Source organism: Nyctibius grandis, chromosome 6 (assembly GCF_013368605.1).
Source record: "Nyctibius grandis isolate bNycGra1 chromosome 6, bNycGra1.pri, whole genome shotgun sequence".
NCBI lineage: Eukaryota > Metazoa > Chordata > Aves > Nyctibiiformes > Nyctibiidae > Nyctibius > Nyctibius grandis.
In genome coordinates, this window is record NC_090663.1 from 70,149,457 (window position 1) to 70,173,468 (window position 24,012).

The window sequence follows — 24,012 nt, forward strand, 5'->3', positions numbered from 1 at the left end:
AAAAGATGCCCAAGTCACACATCTGCCTGTCGTGTTATGTTTAAGCGGGGTTATAGCAAACCCCAGCACCTTCTAATTGCAGTCAGCAAGCAATACCCTCACTCTGTTGTTTCAGAGCACAGAAGCTAACAGTGCTGTTAGAACTGAAGCCAACTTCAGACTCTTGCTGTTCTCTTTTATGTGGAAATTGGACTAGTGGTTAAATAAATAGAAATGGGCACAGTAGAAGTGTACTGCTGCTTCTGAAAACTACACTTTAATGGTTAGATTTGCAGATTTAATATCAAATTAGAGACAAGTAAAATGTAATTTACTCACTGACACCCAGGGATGGCTTAGGATCTGTGCTGCTGTGTATCGGGCTTCAGCATTCACATGTAACATCAGGCTAATTAACTCCTTTATCAAAAAAAAAAAAAAAACAAAAAAAAAAAGAAAAAAAAAAAAAAGAAAAAAGAGTTGGAGGAGAGTGGGGAAGGATAATACAATGGAAAATACTGTTGCACCAAGTTCTTCTCAGTACAATTTTCTTGCTACCTGGGTGGAAAAAAAACCCCAGCTTACCCTAATACCAGAACCAGTGATACCAGTATGACTTTAGGGGAACAAAAAATTTGCCCTTCAGGTTTAAGAGGATGCTGGACAGCATATTTCATATCAACTTCCTTATTGTATTCATGTTTCACCGAGTGTTTTGAAACCAGATGAAAAGGAAATGTTAAAAAAATCAGCTATAATGTTCCAGTTTGTTCTCTATATATTCATGCAGGTGACCAGAACAAAAACAAACCTGAGACAGATGAGATATTCTATGGGCAGTGTAAATGCACATAGTAACAGTAGATAAAGAACACATATCAGAGGTAAAAACTGTTTCTTCAAGTTTCTTCTTATGCAACTCACAACTAGTTTACTGGTATAATTCCTGGTTCTACAAACTTATCAAGACAAATATGTCCCCCTCCCAAATGAACAACTTCATGTACTTGGAGCCAAATCCCCCCTCGATAACCTTTTATAGCCTCCAAATTGTCAGTCTTCATATTCTTATCAAGAGTATTTCAAGGAGATTGTTCATCACTTGAGTTTCGGGAAATGGCTTCTTCAAGCAGATAATAACATACCTAACTGAGAGGTTTCCCAACCAGCCAAGTTGTTCAGTCTGTGGTAAGTCTGAAGTGAAAGGTCACCTGTAGTACCAAGATTGAGGGCCTTGTTTGTTCAGAATGCATGTCTGGAAGAGTGTGAGATGACTGGAGCTTGGGAAATGTTGGCAAAGGGATAAACTGCCATTGGGAAATGCAGAAAAAATGCAGCTTCTCATTGGCTGCTGGATAACAAATAATCTCCACTTGCTAATTAGAGTCCTCAGATATCATTTAGAGCATGTTACTCAATTAACTTGAGAAGTGGGGCTTAAAAGTTGGAACCTTTATCCTACAGACGCAATCATTTTAAACACAAATGGCAACGATAACACAAGAACTATTACCAACGGCAAATCAAGCTGGCTGCACCTCTTGAAAAGTTGTCCTAACTGGCTCAAGTGAAATAGGAACAAATTATGTCAATTGCATTCAGTCTCCATGGCAATAGTTTTTCTTTTTTTTAGGAGAGTGATAGGAGGGAAAAATTCAGAGACCCTTATTTTACAGCTGAAGCACTGAACCTGCTATAATAGTGCATCACTAAGTAAAGTGAATAGCGTGTGATGTTCACTGAATGCAACTGGCATTCTGCTACACTTACTCAGACAATAACATGATGGCCTGCAAAACCTGAGCACTGTTAAGCTAACTAACAAAAAAAGCACAGGAGCTGGAAGAGTGGGTAAGAGTCTGTTCTGAATCTTCTATTCTGCCTTTCCAAAAGAGCAGAAGCCACTTTTCAGTGGCTTGTCAGAAACTATTTCAGGTTGGAAAACGTATCAGTACCTTTGCTGAATCAGTGATGTTATCCCAGTAAGGAGAAGGAAATTCCAGCTTTCCAACAAGTATCTGATCAAAGAGGTCTTCCTGAAGGTTGTTTTCACTGTAGAACAGCAGTAATGAAAAAGATCATGAGAAAGAAGTCAATTTGTCATGTGAATTTTTAACTTGATTTGGGGTGGAGCAGAAATGATGTTGAATCAACTACTATACATGCATAATTTGCAAGCTTATATAGTGGCAGCACTTCTGAGTGCTAACTTTGCCATAGTTACACTGTCAGGAGTGATGAGAACAGAAAAACTAATATGTTGAGGTGAAAGGACTTCCACTGGAACAGAGACTGCACAGCTAACATACAGGAACAGGAAAGGTAAGTTAAAAAAAAAAGTCACTTGCCAGCCTAGTTCTAAGGAACCTGCTACAGAAAGCATATGATGGGGGAAGTGTAGTGAAATGAGCCTCTTCTGCTAAACTATCACAACAGGAGAATTTTCAAAATCCAAAGAGGACATATGGAAAACACATGATACATTTAGTTTACTGAGTATTGGCAGGCTACTGATATTGAAAGGTACTTTGGTATCAAAAACATGGTATCATGAATGTTTTTTAACCTCTGTTGGCCCTAGCCACTGTGACCATCCACCCAGCCTATTTCTGCAATGAACAATTTACCTCTTAGGTTGGTTTTGCAAGAAATATTTATTAACCTTGGTTAAGACCTGATTCTAACAGCATGGTATGGATATTCTCCATGCCGAACCCCCAAACTCTATTCAAGGCAATTGCCATTTGTTTGTATAATATATCTTTCGAAACCTGTTTTCAGTTTTAGACATGAACTAACCACATGCAAAAAACAAATACTTAAACTAAATGATAATTTTTCCATTGACAGTGGTTTATATTGTATTCTTTACAAAATATTCTTATTCAGTCTGGTGATTTTTAGTTAAAAACTAAGTATTTTGCTGTAAAAATGGTCAAACAGACTGTGCACAAATAACTTATAAGTTAAGAGGAAAATTTCCTATCAAAATGTGCCAATTCCTTCTCATTCCCTAGCAAAAAAATTGCTAAGGCACAAAGTGTATCCGTTTGATTTTTAGTAGAACTCACACATATTGTGACATTGAGTAGCAAGAATCATGTTTGCAACTCCATCGCTCATATGACACTTATCAAGAAGATTAACAAGATTAAAAATGCAACATAAGCAAATTCTTCCTCTCACCTCTGTTTACCCTTAACCTTCACCCTCAACACTACAAACCAGTAAGCTGCTGTGTCCAAACAGAAACACTAGAGGGCAAAGTATACACAGTCATTGAAGTGGGATACACATAGCAGACAAAAGGAAAAGAAACTATGCCCTCACACCACCATATCTGCGCACACAGCAGTAAACCAGTTGCTCCCTTAGAAAAATAAGTAAATAGAATTGATCCCAAAAACCTGACAAGAGGGACAAGCGAAAACAATTTTAAAAAAGAACAAAAAGGTAAAGAAAATGTCTCAAACTGATCCATTTTTTTCCCCAGGATGCCTTCTTCAGGGAAATAGGTAAGACTTGCTCAGAAAGAACTTGGTTCTTTACTATTTTTCCCTTTGACATCCAGGGACACTCACCTGCGAAAAGGTGGAAATCCACATAACAGTATGTATGTGATCACACCTGCAGCCCAAATGTCCACCTTTAAGCCATATCTGAGAAAACAAAGACTGTGTTACTTCTGCTGGATTAAAAAAAAAAAAAGTCATTCCAATCAAGCAATTAAATACATTTACATGAATATAAATTGAGAATCCATTCTAAATTACTTGCTGATGATGTGGAAATGTATTTTGTACCTAAGCATCATTTTACTTAGTATCCTTCACAGTCTTTAGGAAACCATGATAACATCATTTTTCACTGATTTTTTTTTTTTTTTTTGATTTTATAAGTCTCAAGGCTCTCCAGGGTCTCCTGAATATGCTCAGATTCAATTCAGTATCAAGGTTTCCCAATCCAGAATCACTAATGATAAAAGACAAGGATGTGCTTTCTCAGTCCCCATATTGGACTAACAATCTCTAAGGTTATCATGTGTTGCTAAGCAACAAGAAAGATACCAATTCTCCAGTCTCTTAAGTGAGTAACACAGGGAAAAAGAACTGCACTTTTCTTTTAAAACACAGAAAATAAAACACCAAAGGTCAAAAAAAGGTCTTTTTTCCTATTCTTTTCTATCCAGCAGATTCAGCTTGTCAAAATCGAAAACATGCAGATAAAGTGCCCTTTGACATTTGAGCTCACTGCAGCTGTGAAATATTTCTCAATATGACAAATGCACTGAACAATGCTTGAAACAATACAACAAACCTCCCTCCATTAGGAAGACCAAATTCAGAATGGTCACAGCTATGGCAAGAGTCAGCTAACATGCAATGGAGGTTTAATAGGTCTAAAAGGAAAGACGACTTGTGAAATTCTACCATTTTACAAAATTATTTTATATTTATGCAACTACCTGTTAAATACAGAAAAATAGGGTGGTTTAATTAAACCAGCAGTTATCAAATAGCATGTGTCACACAAACAAGGTCACTTGAATCAACATGATCTAATAGACCTGCTCTGAGAACAGGTTTAGACAGGTGACCTCTGGCGTCTCTTCCAATATAAATCATTCCATTTCTAACATGAACACTGTGTTTTGCTTGTCCATTTTTCCGAAGCAGCTGCCACAGCTGGTACAATCTGCTCTGAATGGTGAGGTAAGGCACAAACTAATAAACTTCCACTGCACTAGCGCTGGTCCTAGGGAGATGGTAAGGAGGCAAAGGTGAATTCTGGGAGCAAGGTGAGCGAGGAAACTGGCCTCTTCAAGGAACTGAATGATGCCTGTTTTCTCATAGGTGGTTTTGTTACAAGAAGATCGAGGACCATCCCGTTAGAGCATTCTAGTTCTTACAACAGTTAGGAGCTACCTGCCAAAAATAACTGGTTACAAGACCTGTGTCTTTGTCTTAGTCAGGCATCCTCACCCTGTCTCTGCAATGATTTCTGGAGCCACATATGTGGGTGTACCACAGACAGTATATAAAGGTCCTTCAACCACAGTTGCCAGTCCAAAGTCTCCTAGCTTCAAAGACTTGGTTCCATCTGGATATTCACATACCTAGAATCAGCAAAATAAAAACAGAATGGGGAGGAGAACATCCGCAATTTTTTAAATACTTTAATGTGTTTGGAAAATAATAATCATTACACTGAGAAGACAAGAAAAAGAGGTAACTGCCACAGCCCTGTAGGGAAAGAACAGGAAAATAGTATGACCGTTGATTGCCACATTGCAGCTGGACCTTGTGTTCAATGGAGCTGTCTGCCAGCTATGTAGGTCAGGCCATAACATAGCCTCAAGCAACTAGGGGGGGGGAAAAGAAAGCCCAATCCTAGAATGCCAAGAAGTTTTAAATATATTAAGAAAAATACAATACTGTACTTCCACTTGATTGGGACATAAATGGGATTGGCAGCTATAATCAGATTTGTTTAACATCTCTCACTAACTTAGCATAAATCCAGTTAGCATACTGGGTATTTCATAGGCAAATGTCTTCCCTAAGCTTAGTCTAAGCAAGTTCAGTACAGGAGTGAGAAAGTTGACTGAGAATTGTTTAGGTTTCTGTGCAGACCCAAATGTATCTTACCAAAAGGTCCATAAATAATCTAACACACCTTGTTCTGAGTCATTTTGTTATCAAAGCAGCTAAATTTTAATAGAAAAGTGTTACATGACAATGATAACAAGAGTAAATCAAACCAGACCAACAGCAAAGGAAACATCCCTAATAAATTAATTTCGGTTTTGTTCTTAAAGTAAAATGTTCAGGTTAACATGATTTCAACAGGATCTAGTTTCTAGACTGTAGGACTCCAGAATGGCTGAATTTATTTGGATTCCTCAAACAACTGAATACTGCTAAGGCGGCAATAACTTCCTTCATTCCCCTGTGTAATTCATTTCTTTAATGGAAACACTCGTTCTCCTTGATATAACACTTTCATATCTGCTATTACTCTTCAGAGTTTGTAGTTTTAAATGCATGACTAGTAAAGAGAATGTAATTCAGACAGCTGGATGACCCTGTGCAAAAGAACTACCTACTTGCAATTATAGGTAGCAATTGATGGGAATTATATGCATTTACATTCAATAACAGTATGTTATCTTAACATTCTGCCACTGTCAATCACAGTGAATAAGATTTGCATCTGTTGAGTAATCTCTTTACGCTTTCTAGGCAGAAAGGACATTCATGCCTATTTATAATGATTCAGTCACTAACGAGAGCTTAACATTTCGTTGGACTGGCTGTGTTTTAAGATGCACTGATAATAAGTGAGAGTTCCACCTTCATTTTCTTTCTCTTAAGTGCCATGTTGCTGTGACTACGTTTTCCAGGATAAGCTCCCCCTCCCTTTTGCTAAACAATCTAATTTATTTGAGGGCTTATTTAAATTGCTAAATACTGTCAGTGGAATTAGTTGGGAAAGAATTGACTATTAATAGGAAAATATTTTCAGCTTATAGCCATATCCTTGTAATAGTTCAAAATCTGATCTGGGATAAGCCATGACTCCTGCTCTGGATGCAACCTCATTAAACAGGATTGACAGACACCACAGAAGGCTTTAAGAAATGCCTACCAAGTGTGGATCAAAGCATTCCTGATGACAGTGGCTGAAGCAGGGGAGATTATGGCCCTGTTTGTCCAGTGTATGACATGTATTATCTAATACCCAATATGTAATACGTAAGTATAACCTCTACGTATAAGCAAGATAGCACGCTGTTCCCATTCTGTGAACTGTAGTCTAAGCAGTTCCCAAAGCAGACTTAATGGTAGTTCTTGTCAACACAGTTATTTTATGTCTCTGCTGAAAACAAAAGTAGTCAGTCCCCTAGGACAAAATAAAAGTATCTATAGAGTTAATTCATGGCTAGAATATTGGTATATCATCAGAAAGATGTTCCTACTATGACAGTGAAAGAAAAAGAAAAAAAATTGCTTGAGATAACCATATGATTGTTCAAAGAAATGGCACTCAGCCCACCTTTTCTCCCACTTGCAAACTATAATAAATAATTCATCAACATAGCTTTAAAATTCATTGTTTTGTGAGACAATACTCCTGCTTATCCAAATGGCAGCCAATCAAAATGCAAATAAAGATAGGTCTAAGGACAGGTTTGAGCACAGCTCACTTGGGTTATGGTGATTGCTACTCATGGCAGAAGATTTATTTCATACATACTTATTCTAAATTAATATTCCTGCTGTTCTCTGCTCAGCTCCTTGACATTTACATACAAGCATTTGCATTAATGAGAACAAAGTCAGAGACAATATTAGAAAATAAATGGGACATACCAGGAGGTTTTCTGGCTTGATGTCTCTGTGCACAATGTTGAGACCATGAAGGTATTTGAGTGCACTGGCTAGATTGTAGACCATTGCACTCCCATCTCGCTCTGTATATTTTGTAGAAGAAGTGATTGCATCGAATAGATCTCCTCCCTAAAGTAATGGAAAGATAATATATCATTACCTGAAAAATAATTAAGATGATGATCATAAAAAAGCCATGTAAAATCTTCCGTTACAAAAGGCATGCTCAAAACACCTGTTAAACAGTAAAAAATTTATTTTGCGGAAAGATGATCCTGACACCAAGATACTAGACTGGGACTTGGGTCATTTACATTAAATTCTTAACTGTACTCCAGGCTTCTGGTGTCTGAGTTTGGGCAAATACCAGCTCTTCTCTGTCTTGATTTCGTTCTATTGATCTTCCTGCTTGTGATCACTCATATTACCTACAGGTACAGGCATAGAGTTTCCCTTTTTTTCATCTTATCAATATAATACCTTTACATAGCAAAACCCAGCCCTGATTCTGAATAAAGCCTAAAGTAATATAAATTAGGCCAATAATAAAAACCCTAATGTAACAAATATTCAGCAATTGTAATGAACTGCAAATTGGAGTTTCTGTAGATACTGACGAAATATCAAATAAATGCAGCTGAAGAGGACAAACGACATAAGCATGATCTTTTCCAACCCAAATGATTCTATGATACACCAAAGTGCAGAACCTACAGGTAATTTCTGAATGTGTCAGTTGTGCTGTCTGATTATGGATGCCTTGTTCCTCTTGGAATACATAACAACATGTAAGCGAGTTACTGATGCAGCATTTCCAGTCATTGCAACAAATTTTACGTGGCTGTCTCTATGATGGTTACCCTGGATACATCTGTAGGAGTGATCTGAGCTGTGGGTGGCATTCCAAGCATTCCGATACACGTGGAAGAGAAACAGCAATTCAGGAAATACAGGCCAAGATGGTGGTATATTAAAACATTAAAAAAATACTGTCTTAAAACCAAAAAAGCCTCTACTATATGAAAATAACTTCTAGAAAGGAAGAGAAATGGGTGGGCTACAGAAATTATGAATTCAACAACTACAGACTTTCTTTAGAGGTTTCCCAGGCTGGCAACATTCTAGAGGTGACTCTTGAATCTAACAATGTTTCAGACAGAAATAACAAGTGATGATGATGATACATATTATTTGTATCTGACATGCCGATCAAGCTGATGTGCAGTGTTGCTGTGTATGTACAGAACACAGACAACAGAGTGCATGACTAAAACTCGATGCAACTTGTGTATTTGATTCACAAGGTGACAGCAAAATAAAGATTTTTGTTTTCTCAGTACCTGCATAAAAGCATCATCTATTTGCTGGTGAATTGGAAATAAGGTGAGTGAATGTTTGATATAAGCAAAACACGTGAGATTTTTTGAGTTTTCATTTTGCTGGACCGTAATCACTTGAGTTTAAACTATTCGTTGTATCTATTGTCTACTAAGATAAATTCATTAAAGAGAGTTTGTTTCTTTAAACCAAATTATTAAAGATATTAGTGAAATAAATGCAGGTGTTCTGTCAGTAAATGTATATTACTATTACCCCCACGTATTGTAAACACGATATAAAAAACCCCATCCACTTCTCTCTAGACTGTGCACATTGCAAAATTACCTCAAATCTGTGTAAGTCTAGTTACAACTGTAGAGACATAAATTCCAACTGTAGAGACTGACAAGAGTATTTGCATGATTAAAAATGCAGGTTGCCACTGAAATCTTATCTGTCTCCCAAGATCTTAATGCTCCTAGATACTTCTCAGATTTCACACTAACACACCAAGTCTCCTTAGTCTTACCTTGACCAGCTCCATCACCAGATAGAGTTCTGTTGGGGTGTCCATTTCCTCTATAAGCATAATGATATTTGGATGCTTCACTTGACGCAGAATAGACACTTCATTTTCAATCAGGTGTTCCTATTCAGAAAAGAGGATGGATGTTTATCTGAATAGACATGAAATTGCCAATTCACTTTTCCTTTGATCAGCTGACCACTAATCACTTGATCAGCGAGCACCCTTTTTGCTGTTTAATTTATATAGTAGAGGCTTATTGTCAGATGCTAGATTTTAACTTGTATTTTAGCCCAACTGTACTTCATCATTGACCAAATTTAATTTAAAATACCATATTTCACACACAGAACCAATGGGATAACTCTGAAAAAAGACCCCAGAACATGACAGTAATTCAGAAAGTGCAGATTATATTCTTATGTGGGTATTATGAGGTGAAATTAAGTTCAGAACCCGCCTGCCCGCAAGCTGGATCATTGTAACCTGCCACCCCCCATCAATAGTTAACATGTTTTTGATCCTCTCCAGCCTTCACCTCTCATTTAGCATAGGTTACTCAAGGACAGATTACCTAGGATTTATTTTCAAGGACTTGATTTTTTAAAAAGGTTGTGGATTATATACAGGAAAAACATTATAACTGTTTTGGTTATGGATTTCAGTTCATTTTATATGTTCAGATTTACAATCTGGAAAATATGTAATAGCTCAGTTAAGTTGTTGTGGCTCCAACAGCTTAACAGCACACAGATTGAGTTTAATTTCCCCTTCCCTATACACTTCTGAGGAAGTAATGGGTTTCAAGAACAAATTAGTTTCAGAATGTTTTGTTTTCTGGAACATCTTATCACTTGCTTAACACTGGAGAGTGAAGAAAATTACATGCCCCTTTCATGTGAAGAATGATTTGCATTTTCCTTTATAAATATTGTAATACAGATATTGTATTTAGGTTCACTGCAAAATAAGTAACAATGCTTGCATAAAACACTATAATTTCCTTACACTTTGGCAGATAACAAATCATGTCACTGGACTGGGAACTTGTTTAATGCACTGATTAGTAGCATGCACTTCATGGCATTTGTGAGCAGAGCACTAGAAGTAGATGTGATGCACTGTGCACAGGCAGTGATTGAAGATCTTGCACTACTTCACCTTCTATGTCCGGGGTTATTTATGGACACATTGTGTTTTTGCCAAAGCTCTTTGTGGCTATGTAACTCAGAAACCACATGCCATGTGGGCATCTCATTTTTTGAGAGTACGGTGCAGCATATATGGGTTAAACAGTCACACCTTTGAAAGTCAGTTTGAAAGAGCATCAACTGTCATTCTGAACAAACATATGTCTGCTCCAAGCAAAGTGCTCTGGAGAAAAAAACCAAACAAACATGAGGCAATTTTGTTAAACACAATGCTGAATCTCATCAACAGACAAAAGTGAACAGCCACAGCATACTAAGCCTTATGGATGGAAGCCTGTAAATCCAAAACTAGCATTAAGAGTCCAAGCAAAAACTGGAATCTTACTACAGCTTTTCCTACCTAAAGAACAGATAACACATTAAATTTATTACACCCATTAATTACGACTAAGGCACAACAGCTTTACCTGTGCTTTCTTTGTTTCACTTGACTAAATTGTTAATTGCTTTAAATAAAGCTCAGGCATAAGTAATGTTTATTTAAAATAAACAATAATAATATATTTTTAAAAAGACTCAAAAATGTTGTTGAGCTACTAATACCTGTCCTCAAAATGGTGACTAATATGTGGTTATTTTCAACCACCCCACTCTTTTTGCTGTATTTTGTCATGTAAAAAATAATAATAATTCTCAAACTTGTTATAACATTGTCCTGGATAGTGCAATATAAATTTCAGTCTACATTAATATGATTTATTTACAGAGAAATTATTGTATAATTAACATTTAAGCCGCTTGTGGAAAATACATTAGTCAATTGGATTCAAGTTTTAGGACATCCAAGACAAACTGCTAGAGAGCAGTGAGCAACATACAAGTCATGCATATTTGGGCCAGATGGGTGTTTTTAAGGCAGGGCTTATGCTGGCATGTGAAATGGAGTGAGGAAGGAGGAAGCCGTAGCAAAATTTAATGATTTTCTTTGTTGGAATTCTTCCTGGACAATTCTGCCACTGCCCTAACAGGTATAAACACCTTCCTAACAACAGTCCTGTGCTTGTACGTACACTTACATCGCTCTGTAGCTATACAGACACAGGTCCTTTCAAAACAGACAAGTATGCATCTATGGGGTTGTTTTTTTTAATTTGCTTGTTTGAAAGCAGTGAGAATGATAAATAGAAACTACATCTAAACTCTGCTGTATAAAATGGATTGTCTATCTCTAGACCATTCCAATTTATGACACCTAAGCAGCTGACTCAGACAAGTAATAAAAACCACCTAAAGTTGCAAGCTATACACATCACCCCAAAGTTTTCTTTTGCAGTGAAAACACACTGGGTCACCCTTCCCACAGCTGAAGAAATGGCAACATTTTAATCTCAAGGCGGCAATTCTAGCACTTTTTCTAGTGGTTAAACATTTATTAAGATTCCTTTCTAAATTTTCCCTTAAATAAACCTAGAGAATATGAGATAAAGTGATGGGGAGGCAGGAACATTCATGTCCTAGTACCTAATACACAATTTAAAATCCACATAGATAAAACATTTCTGAGGACCTCTACCTAAAGCAAGTCATCACATGCATCAGTGTACAGTGATATACAGCTCCTTACCATACAAAGAATGTCATACAGACTTGCTACATCTTTCTACAAGGTCACATTCAGCATCTGGAGCTCTGACTTACACTTCAGAGCAGTTACTCTATGTAATTGACAAAAAGGGTACCTTTGTATTAAAACGCTGACTTGGTTGCAAAGTTACCTCCAGAATCATTTCAGTGCAATTATTTACATAAAAAAATAAGGTGTTTGCATCAAAGAGTCCATCATTTCAGTCATCCTTGAGGGAAGGGCATATTTTCCTGCTCTCAAAGAGACTTTAATCCAGAATTTGATTCCTAATGCCTGCAGTGTTCTTTTAGCTAACACTAAACTCTGATCCATTTGGTTCATAAATTCCTCAAGAGCACTTTGTTTTTAAGGTATTGCAAAGCAGTGAAAATAGAAGTGTTTTATTTGTTGTTATCTATTCCAACACTTAGTCTACATTCTTGGCTGTAGGGTGGTGTTTTTTTTCCTTCCTTTTTTAAAATCTTTGTACTCAGGAGGAAGGTGAAGAAGAGGTCTGACACTCAGGTATTTGCTTCGATTATGTAGCATGCTGTTCTGCTGGAGAGAAAATTTTGGACCTTTTTTTTCGGCTTGAATTAAAAAGAATGTTTAAGGAACTCTTTTGTTAAGAGATCTTTGTTATACAGGATGGTGAAACTACATAAACAGAAAGAAATGGTTGTGAAAATTTCTTTCCAAATCCATGTTCTGCATATAAAAGGAGCACGTACAGCCATAAAAAGATAAAAATAAGAGGCAGAGAGGAATGGGAATTTTATAGATACACACATAGCTGCAAATTTCCTCTGTCACATTTACAGATCAAAATCTTTCTAATAATATTTTGGACACATAGCATTTTCTTTGTTAGTCCAATAAAACAGACCACAGTTTGTTTGGTTTGTTATTTAGACTCTATTATCTAGCAGACTAACACTCTCTACTTTTATTATTTGCTTCTTGGATACATTATCATCTTGTTAAACAGATATTCTGCAAATAGTCAGAAAACCCAAACACACCCACCATTTATGACTAATGAGCAGCTGCTAGGGCTGTTTCTGCTATTTTTCTTACACATGCAAATTGTTGTACGCTACCTTTCCACAGCATTTAGCCTTGTCTATGATCTTCAGTGCAAACTCCTTTCCTGTGGATCTAGCAAGAAAAATATGAGAACAATTAATTAGGAACTAGTCACTAAATGGTGGCAATATCTGTAAGAATATACCTCCTTGTAACAGAATGCCTTGACCCATGGAGGTTGCTGGCACAAAATTCACAGAACAGACTTGATTTTGTTTTTTTGTTTTCTCAGCAGCATTTACGCCTCCTGTTTCCCTGACACCTAGCACACTTTGTGTATTAATCCCAGGCTCCAGCTTCTGCGACCTGGCACAACTCCCTGTCACTTCTTTAATGCAACATGCAAAATTTATCTTGAGCCTCCCAGTTAGCTCTGTTTAACTAGTGGGCTTTAAAGATAAACTCATACACATTTATGTGTAAGTGATCAGAAGAAAGACTGATACCCTTGTGGAAAAATTCCATAGGATTCAGCAGAGCTAAAAACTCATAGTTCATTACAGACTAGTCTAAAATTCTGCAGAATTTATTAGGCACTAATTTTGACCTTTTGTATTTCATTCTTTCTTTATGTTTTTAAGTATTTTCTATGGAATTCTATAGCAGTCATCTAAAGTCCCGTGACATTTAAGAGGATGGTTATATACAAAGTAAAAAGGATCACTGTTTTCAGTAAATACTCTAACAGAAAGGAGCTCTTGTTTGCCTTTCATCCCTTTAAGCAAAAAAAATCTCTATTTCTCCAGAAGGGGAGAAAATGAGAGGAAAAGCAACACAAATGAATTACCTTTTTTTTTTTTAAAAAAAAAAAAAAAAGACGACATTACTACTTATATTAATGATGAATTAAAAATCACAAGAAAATGCCATAAGACCCTGTTGCTACTATTTTGTGTTGTGTCAGTACCTACAGACTCCAGTGTGCATCAGAACACCACTAGCATGTATGGTAAAAAACACTGGAGGCAGTTACAAAAGCAAAAGTCAGGCATGTTTTTAAACTTCCAGGTTAATTTTCACTATACTTTTGGCATTAGATACAACTAGTCAAAATTAGTACGTTACAAAAAAAAAAAGGAACTGGATTGATGTCTCACATTCAATTTATCCATTATTGAAAAAATGCAGTAGAGAATCTCTGCTCTGAAAGTGCAGCTGTATCTGTGAGGTTGTCATAGTTACAACCTGATCTGGTCTTTAGATATAAGTGTTATCTAAATGGTATCTGTGAAATGCCATCCTCTTATATTATAGACCTGATGTAAAATCTACTATGAATACAGCATGTAATTCAGAATCACAATTTATGCATTATACTAAATTAAGTGCATTATCTGAAAGCCTGCAAACACCTGATCAGCAAAACCCACTTAGTAAACCTTTGGCACTTATGCTGTGTAGAAAGAGGAGTTAACATTCACAAAGCCAATTCATCAACCAATTCAAATCCCTCCTGCAAACGTCCTTTACTATAGCACCTAAGAAAAAACCCTGGATACCATCCACGTAATTTGTGTGCAAATACCACTGCCTATCCTACACCAGTACTGTCTGACAGGTTTCTGGTAGTCTTCTCTCTAGCTGCCAGTGTCCATCTGTTGACTCATGTCTTTATATACAGACATATAGGCACCCTTTACAAAAGAGACCATCTTATTCTTTTTGTAGAACAGCTGGTATAATAGGATCCTGGCTCCACAACTAAGGCTTCTAAGCACAACACTATTAGAAATGAAGTATAATAATTAATAGGAATTAATTAAGGAATTAAAGATAAGCATTTACAGTTGGCATTTCCTCTCACATTGTTATTATTAGCAAATATTGTTGTATATTTATTTTATGTAAAATTCATTTAATAGTGCTTCACTAAATATAAAGATTGGATCACATAGAAAACCAGATTTTTAAGTTTAATTTTGCCTTTTCTTTTTTTTAAATAATTGGAAAGTTGTTTTTCTAGTCCAGTCCCCTCATTCCAAATAGCACAGATGATGTTTTGAAACCCAAATGACTTAGCAGCCCTTGTCCCATTTTCAGTGCAACTTAAGTGATTTCCAAAATGCACAGCTGATATTCCTGAAAATAATAAATTATGTTATCTCATGCTTTTAACCTGCTATCTTTCATGAATGTTGTTCACTCTATAGATAACAAAGGAAGTGTGGCCTGTTTTAGGGTGCACGGGAAAACACTGTGAAACATCATTCATTTGACGCCTGTGCCAAAACTTTGGGTTTTTAAGCCATGGAAGAGCCTTCGAGAGACAAGGTATGCTGGGGCCTGATGGGATCCACCTGTCCCGATGGGGAAAACGTGTCTTTGGGTGCAAGCTAGCAGGGCTACATCTGGCTGGCGACCAGTCACCAGCGGTGTTCCTCAGGGTTCAATTCTAGGGCCAGTCCTGTTCAATGTATTTATCAACAATCTGGATGCAGGAGTTGAATGCACCATTAGCAAGTTTGCTGATGATACCAAACTGGGAGGTGTTGTTGATTCTTTTGAGGGACAAGAGGCCTTGCAGAGGGATCTAGATAGATTGGAGCATTAGGCTATGATTAATGGGATGAAATTTAACAAGTTGAAATGCAAGATTCTGCACCTAGTAGGGAGTAATGCCGGGCACAAGTGTAAATTGGGAGAGGAGTGGCTGGAGAGCAGCCCTGCAGAAAGGGATCTGCGGGTGCTGGTCGACAGCAAGCTCAATACGAGGCAGCAGTGTGCCCGGGCAGCGAAGAGGGCAAACCGTATCCTGGGGTGCATCAAACACAGTATAACCAGCCAGTCAAAAGAGGAGATTATCCACAGCGTTGGTGTGGCGTCATCTTGACACAAGTACAACTGTACTTGTGTACAGTTCTGGGTCCCACAATTTAAGAAGGATGTTAAGGCCCTTGAATGTGTCCAGAGGGCAACAAGGCTGGTGAAAGGGCTCAAAGGTATGTCCTATGAGGAGTGGCTAAGGACTTTGGGCTTGTCTAGTTTGGAGAAAAGGAGGCTGAGGGGCGACCCCATTGCTCTCTACAGCTTCCTGAAGAGGGAAAGTGTAGAGGGAGGTGCCTGTCTTCTCCCTGGTATCCAGGGATAGGACACGTGGGAATGGTTCAAAGCTGTGCCAGGGGAGGTTTAGACTGGACATTAGGAAGCATTTCTTTACCGAGAGTGTGGTCAAACACTGGCACAGGCTTCCCAGAGAGGTGTTCGATGCCTCAAGCCTGAGAGTGCTTAAGAGGTGTTTGGACAATGCCCTTAATAACATGCTTTAACTTTTGGTCAGCCCTGAAGTGGTCAGAGAGTTGGCCTAGATGATCATTGTAGGTCCCTTCCAACAGAAATATTCTATTCCATTCTACTCAGTTTCACTCAAGCCTCTTATGTATAGCTTCTTGCAAAATGAAGTGGACAGACATCCAGTTGCAGCTCAGCTGGCTATACTGTCTTCTGACCGTTTTAGTAACAGACCTGCAGTGTTTAAAGCAGTAGGGACATGATTACACACTGATGTGGTAATGCTTCTCAGGAACCAGAGTTTGTTGGTAGAAAATGTTCAAAAAGAAAAAAAAAATCAAGACCTTGGAGTCTAGATGTTAACACTGATGAGAAGCATTATCTTAAACCTGCACATGCAACAGGAACTTTTCTGGAGCAGTAATTGTAGCATATTCAGATCACATTTAGCCATTTTTTTCTTTATCAGCACTGTACTCAGCTAGTATCTCCAGGAGCTGCCACCTCAGTCTTTAGTCCTCTATAAACGTTGCAGTTTGTACATCACTTTCTCAAAAAAGTATTAAAAATAACAATTGTCATTTGCTACTATAAACCAGAAGGGAGTATTGGACATTGTGTTAAATACCACCTGCCAATATTATTCTCAGTAACGGAGAGAAATAATCCAGATACAGTATGAAGAAACAATTCTCTTGAGAAAAAGCAATAATGGCTGCAGAAAGTTATGGATTGTAAGATCCATTCACCTGTGTTTCAGTAGAAGAGGCCCCAGGTTCAGCCTCAGTACCCAACCGTTTTGGCCCATTTGCATGACTCAGCAAAAGTATCTGTCTGTGCATCTATGATCTGCTAAGACTGGAATGAGATGTTTCTATTCATAATTATCTTTCTTTTCATCTAAATAAAGCCAGCAGATGACGATCAAATAATAGCAACTGTGTCTGTAACTTGTATGGTTTTTACAGACATTTGCTGAATTTGCCCAATATTGGCGTACAAGTTGGAGATTCCTCACAATATTTAAGAAGCTGACATAACTCTCAGATTGATGAAGATAGCAGAAGGTGGTTCTAAAAAACACACTGAGAAAGTGACAGGCAAATCATCTGTTATGTTTGCACTAGCAGCAAAGTGTGACACAAAGCTTGCAAAGGAAGAGCAGTAACACAGCACAGGTCTGTAAAGGTATCCTGTCTACCCCATGGGAAATCAGGCACAAGAATATTTCAGAGTCTGGAATATTGAAGGGTTGATTTGAAAAGTCTCTTGCTACTCACCGCACTAACTCGCGGAAGTAAGCACAAGGGAATCAGTAGCACAGCCTAATAGCCACCAACTGCATGCCTTTAAGAATACTTTGCCCACAACATACTGAAAGCTGTGAAAAATCATTTAAGCAGCAGGCAGTAGGGATACTATAGCAGCAGAATTGCTGAGGCAGAAGGGGGGTCTCTCAAAGACTGTTCAGATACCACAATTTCCTGCCATCCACAACAGTCTGTAGTGTGAGGGGATTTCTTGAAGATCTGTGGGGTTTCCTTAAGAGCCTCCATTGGAAGGTGATACCTCCTTTAGTTTTTGGGATAAAAAGCCATGTTCCTCTGCTGCTCTCATATCCCTTTGCTGGAGTAATACATAGGAAGCTCTGTGTGTTTTGCTATGCCTAGTTCTCCTGAAGTGTGGGCACATCTTTGCAGCTGCTCTTTGCTTTCATCTCATCACATTTGCTATGAAATTATGCTAATGCACAGGGCTTTATCCAGTAAAATAAACAGCAGTACTGAACAGTTTCCTTGCTCACCGTTCTATGCACTCCTTCACAACAGCAAAATTGCCATCACCAATCACCTTCCCCACTTTATACTTCTCAAGAATGGCAGATGACCCTGAGCACTTGTTTCCATTCACACCTGCAAAAAAGCAAGGTCAATAACGCAAGCTGAAGAGAAGCATCAGCAGGATGTAATACATCCCCAGTGGGTTCCACAGATACAGAACAGTCACAAATGCAAAACAAAACTTACAAGTAAGCTGTTTTCTTCACAGCTTATACCCTTGTTTTTATCTCAAACATAAGAAAGAACAAGATAAGACTAATCAGAGTTGTTTGACCTTTTAACACACAAATCAAATATTACTATGTTTTTGTGTGGACATATTCCAAAAGTAACAAATGCAGCTAGAAGTCCTTAGTCTAAATATTTTCTGAACTCAAAATAAGTTTTTTGAAGTATCTTTTTGCATACTCAAAGTAAAAATGAAAATAAGGTTCATCTACAATGTGTGTAAAAGAACCAAAAGTTTTATCTGCTGAATTCCTTTAAGTTCCCTTAGCTGCTGCTGAAACATCCAAAATGCAAATAAGTTTGATAGGTGCTTATTTCAGTATTTTTAATTAAAATTTGACTCTAAAATGAAATTTAAAAATAATTAAAAAAATAACATTGCTTTAAAGAGCTAAGGAATGAAAGGTTAAGTTTAGCTAAGGTCAGTTGATGGGCTAGTGGTTCTACCTGAAGCACAATGTGCTGTTTTGAGGAGGGCTCCACTTTCAATCCAGCCACAAACACATTTCTGGTGATACTCTGCAGGTCATGTTCAAAATCACTCAAATTCCAAATAGTGACTATTGAAGAACAGGGTCCACTAATATGCTACAACTTGACAAAAAAAGAACAAAACTTATTTCCTAGCTTTACTGCCTTGATGTAGAAAATGTGATAACAATTTTTCCAAGATAAGGTTGTCAACAAAGTATCAAACATCTCAGAACAAAAAATGGAGTCATCAGAAACCATCTGAAAATGCTAAACCAGCTGTCACGTACAACAAAATTTTTGCAAGAATTGTTAGCAATTATTGGTGTCCTACCTTCAGGACTCTGGCAATGGAGTGATTCAGGCACACCATTCACATTGGAAGAAGATCCACCATGTGGAGGGATCTATGGAAGTACATAAGAACTTATTATTTCTGATGGTAATAGTAAGTAATCACAAGAAAGAGCCAGACAAAAACCAGACAGCAAAATTAAAAAAACCCACCCTAAAAACACCTATACATAATCAGTTTACTTTTCTACTCCCATCTTATTTTTATTCTTGCTTTCTCACAGTTCATCATCATTATTATAATACATCATTGTCACTTGCACCAGTTTTGATTCAGCCCTGATATTCCTATTTAGACAAGTAGTTGAACGGATTTCAGTAAACAGCAAAGAAAATTCCCTCCAGCTGCACCAAGTTCCATCTAAACACTACAGAGACAGCGTGTGTGGAGGCAATGTTCCCTTCTCATTCTACACAACAAGGTCATTACAACACCCTCTGAGTACATTTTCACGTAAGCCAGAGATAGCCATCTCCAGACAACTGTTCAGTGGCCAGTGCAGCAAGCACATGCTCTCATGCTGTAGTCTAACACATCTCTTCATAGCTGGTACTGTCTGAAGTTTCCCTAACTGAACTCTGTCGATATATGCTCTCTTTAGATTAGCATTGAAGCATGCTAGGAAGGTAATGTAGAAATGCTTGCATTGCCCTACTAGTTTTCATTTAAAGAAGAGAATTTTGGTATAGGTGGCTGGGTACACCTACTATAGTCAGATCTGCTTGGTAATCTAGCGGTCTGTATTTTAGGTTATTATGGATGTGAAGACTTATGACATCTACAAGCATTTCAAGGTAGATGACTGATATGCATCCAGACATAGATCCAGTTTTAGTAACTGTGACACTGTGTAAAAACCAAATATCTAAATGATTTTGAAGGATGAAGGCTGAAGAAAACTACTTTTGCTGCACTAACAACTTAATTGGTACTCGATCTGAATCTTCACAATTCTACTTAAAGTCATTCTGTCATACTGTCCAGGGACATAAAGAACAACCAACTTTTATTTGTGATGGAGGCATAGGAATGAATGCCATAAATAGTAAAATGTATTGGGTGTGTTCTATGCAGCACTGTCTTATAAGCTCTCCCATTACAGTTAAGTATAGGGATGCTCTATGAAATTAAAATATATTTTAGCTCATTCTCCGCCCTCTACATTTCTTGCTGTTCTGTGAAGTTCCGTATCTTGTTTTCTTCATGGGCTATTATAGTAGTTCTCACCACTCACCACATAAAGGATTAAAATGCTTCTCTGCCTTAAGCTCAGTGTCTGTTGAAATGGCTTTGCAGGACACCAGGAATGCAAATGCAGCATTTTCTGGTTTAGCTGACATTGTCTGGTTACACTGCTGAATATTTTAAATCATTAACACTATTGTCAATGAAAGAACTGAACTGACAGATAGGGATATTGTCCAAAGGCTCATGAAATGCTAATGAATGCTTAAGTTTCTAGTGGCAGCTGAGCTGCCAAATCAGCTAAAGGTACAGTAACTAGAAACTGTACAACTTAATTTTGCAGAGCCTCTAAAACAATGATGCTTACTAGCATTTGGCATAGAAGTAGCATCAAACAGCAGCCAGTCAGCTACTGCTCTGCTCCTTGCTAATAACCTGAAACCAGGCTACATTAATGCTGCTGCTTTTCTGAGTTATCTATTTATTTAACAAGGATCAGGAACAAGGACATTTGGGTTAAATGACATTTGTACAAAATCATGAGTCAGTCTCTTAACCAGTCAGTTACATTTTCTTCAAGCATGAGGCAGACATAACAGATCACTGCAAAATATTAGTCATCAGCCAAAAATATTAGTAAACTACTTTGGGTTTTCAGTGAGTGACATTACATGGGAATATGTAGCCCACATTTCCAAATGCCTTCATCCTTGTAATCAGGTCAGAGCATGACTGGGCATAGAAGGAAGCAAACAGCAACAGGAAAAAAAAGCTAAAAGGAATACAAAAAGGAAAGAAAAAAATCTAATCCTGCTGTGTGGCTGAGGTGCTAGATCAGAATCTGAAATGGCAGGTTTAATGTTAGCTCTGCCACTAATTTGCTTCATACGGCTCTAGACACGAGGCCGAACTCACTCTGCAATAGAGATTGCCTGTAATTTGTGTGCTTAGGTCTGTGTCTCAGTTCCTGAGCAGCAAAATCAGTCTAGTCTTTCCCCACTGTGTCAGAGCACAGTAGAAATAAACTCTTAAGATGTCTGCGAGGTGCCTGAATAGCCAGAAGAGGTGGGGAGGATGTAGGAATTTACAATAAGTGACACAGAATAAAGTGATTTTTATTATTAGAGTAATTTTCTAACCATTTAACTACCCAGTGACATGTAATACTTAGAATATCTTGTACTGTTGGTACCCCAAAAGCTGCAGGTATTTTGAAGGTGAAGTAAAGATTTTGGATGTGCAAGTAGACTTGACTGGTTCACTAGCCATTCCTGAAGCAGCAAGAAGAAGAGAAAAAGATGTATGTTGCTTTGACACTACACTAGTGAATATGGATGGCACCTACAATCACACCACAGAAAGGTTTTGCTACAATTCCTCCTCCTGTATTCTAGTCCACACAGCGCTACTGCTCTCTTCCAATACTGTTCCCCTCAAACCTGATACATTCAGAGTGCACAGGTCTTAAATCCACCCTCTCACATACACATGCAAGTCCTAGGAAAACTCAGACCTGAGGCAGAATTTGATTCTTTGTTTGTAAATGCTCACAGAGTAATTTAGAGCAGCAATGGCTATCCAGCCCTTCAAATAAAACAATCACCTCAGAATGTGGATGCTGCTGGCCAAGAACACCTTATACCGACAGTCACTCCTATTGCATTTAAACATTATGCAATACGAAATATAACAATTATTGCTTTTACTTTCCTCAAGCTGTCTCTCTGCAGGTAATTTGTGTTTCAACAGCACACCCAGAGCCAAATGCACAATACAACATAGTTATTAGAGATACTGAGAATATCTTGGTGAACACACAATTCTCAAAACTAGTTGCATATCATTTTACAGATTAATTAAAGACACTGTAAAAAGTTACAAAAGGTACTGAGCTAAAAAAAGCCCTGCCCAACTGTTTTGTTTTTTTCACATGCTGAATTCTTTTCTGTGCAATAACCATTTTTTCTAGGTTCACAAAAATATCTAAGCACATTTCTCTATATTTTACATTATCTTATACAGACTTATATCTTATATTATTATTATACAGACTGACTATTACTTAAGTTGCCAGCTTTATCAACGACACATGGTTTTGTGAGAAACACTCACATTAGATCTGTCATACCCATGAGCTTATTAGTACCCAATGTGCTTATTACACCTCAACATAATACTAAGGAAGAGGTATTTAGTATTCTTCCTTTCACCACTACTAATATCCAACCCATTAAAAACTCTATTTTATACTTTGCACTGTAGGATTTTTACTATCTGAATTATCCAATGAATAATGTGCCAGATAGCTGCATCCTGCCAGACACTGTGTGTATCAGGTTTTCTACTTTTAAGTTAATGATAAGAAATTGAAAGCACAAAAAAACCCCAAAAAATCAAACAAAAGACGTAACAACCTTTAAACCATGACAGAATCCAAGAGCATGAACTGAAATGGGTATGCAAATGTAAGGTGATGTGCAAGGATCACACACACAGAGGATTCCCTTAAAGACTGGATCAGAGCATAAGTCAGTGGTCTGGGAATGAAAAAGCAGCAGCTTGACAGTCATTCTAATCAAGCTACATCTACTGGTCCAGTAGCAAAGATTTTTAATCAATCTTTTGAGTCAAAATGCTACCACATCCCTGAAAAAAATGTAAACATAGTGCTTGTATTTAAAACAGAAATGTGCAGGGACATAAGAAAGTAATCCCAGGTAACTTCCTATGGTTGCTCAACTTCTTCATAGTATGTCTAAGATGCACTAAATGTTTAAGTACCTTAAGCGATACTTAAACACTGCTAGTAACCCAACTATACTGAGAAGCTGCTTGTAACAGTACAATAGCCAATTAGAAAGTAGTGATTTTGCTACCATTAATTTGAGCATACATGGTATAGTGTATATATATAATGTCATGCATTTTGTTGCACTGCTCTGGAAACACTGAAGAACCACATAAAGATTTACCCTTTTTCTAAAGAGATTTTGAGTTGCATCACAGTATGTAAAGCCTTTAGCAAACTGATGACAACGGTGAATGGACGTGACACTAAGTGCAATACCTCAGTTTCCCTACATGCACAAATTAGCCAACACGTTCTATCCACTGTATGAGCAAGAAAGATGCTGAACTGTAAATTCAACAAAGGCAGCAGTTAAAGAATTCCTCTAAGAACTGCTATTGCACCTGTGTCACTAGGTTGGATAATTGCATGTAAATATTCTTAACATGTAACTGCTAACAGAAGCACGTGTACAAAACTGAAGAGATTAAAACCTTGATGAAGATAGGCACTAATCCTTGAAATCACTTAAGCACATGTTTAAGTACATTAACATTCTCATTGAAGTAAAAGGGAATACTCAATAGCTTAAAGTTAAGCAAGTACTTAAGTTATCTGTTGGATCAGGTTTTAATGCCCTTTCACTTTGGTCATTCGGTCAATCAATTGAAAAAGTAATTCTGAGACAAATTCAAACACAATGCTATTTAGCATAATTGGGATTCTAAGAAAGGCCTCAACTCTAAAGCTTCTTTGTTCATACAATTTTATTTTCTTTTCAAAAAGATGACAAGACTTTGTGGTACTTAAGTTCAAGAGGGGACAATAAAACACAACCA

The 24,012-nt window shown here is 37.5% G+C and overlaps 1 protein-coding gene across 5 annotated transcripts in view; it reads right to left on the bottom strand.

The window, feature by feature from the left end:
• The window catches only part of DCLK2 (doublecortin like kinase 2), an 87,564-nt gene that overhangs the window by 7,060 nt on the left and 56,492 nt on the right, over positions 1-24,012 (bottom strand). For 4 of the 5 annotated variants that reach the window (XR_011048362.1, XR_011048361.1, XM_068402801.1 and 1 more), the window contains 9 exons: positions 19,180-19,252; positions 18,110-18,218; positions 13,092-13,149; positions 9,220-9,339; positions 7,353-7,499; positions 4,962-5,095; positions 3,561-3,638; positions 1,935-2,031; positions 319-399 (listed from right to left, as the gene is read on the bottom strand). Coding sequence is in view for 3 of the 5 variants with exons in the window: in XM_068402801.1 (XP_068258902.1) it covers positions 319-399; positions 1,935-2,031; positions 3,561-3,638; positions 4,962-5,095; positions 7,353-7,499; positions 9,220-9,339; positions 13,092-13,149; positions 18,110-18,218; positions 19,180-19,252 (897 nt within the window). In the remaining 2 variants the exon portion in view is untranslated. Of the gene's footprint in view, positions 1-318; positions 400-1,934; positions 2,032-3,560; positions 3,639-4,961; positions 5,096-7,352; positions 7,500-9,219; positions 9,340-13,091; positions 13,150-18,109; positions 18,219-19,179; positions 19,253-24,012 lie in introns of those variants that run through there. The other variant, XM_068402802.1, reaches the window with a different exon arrangement.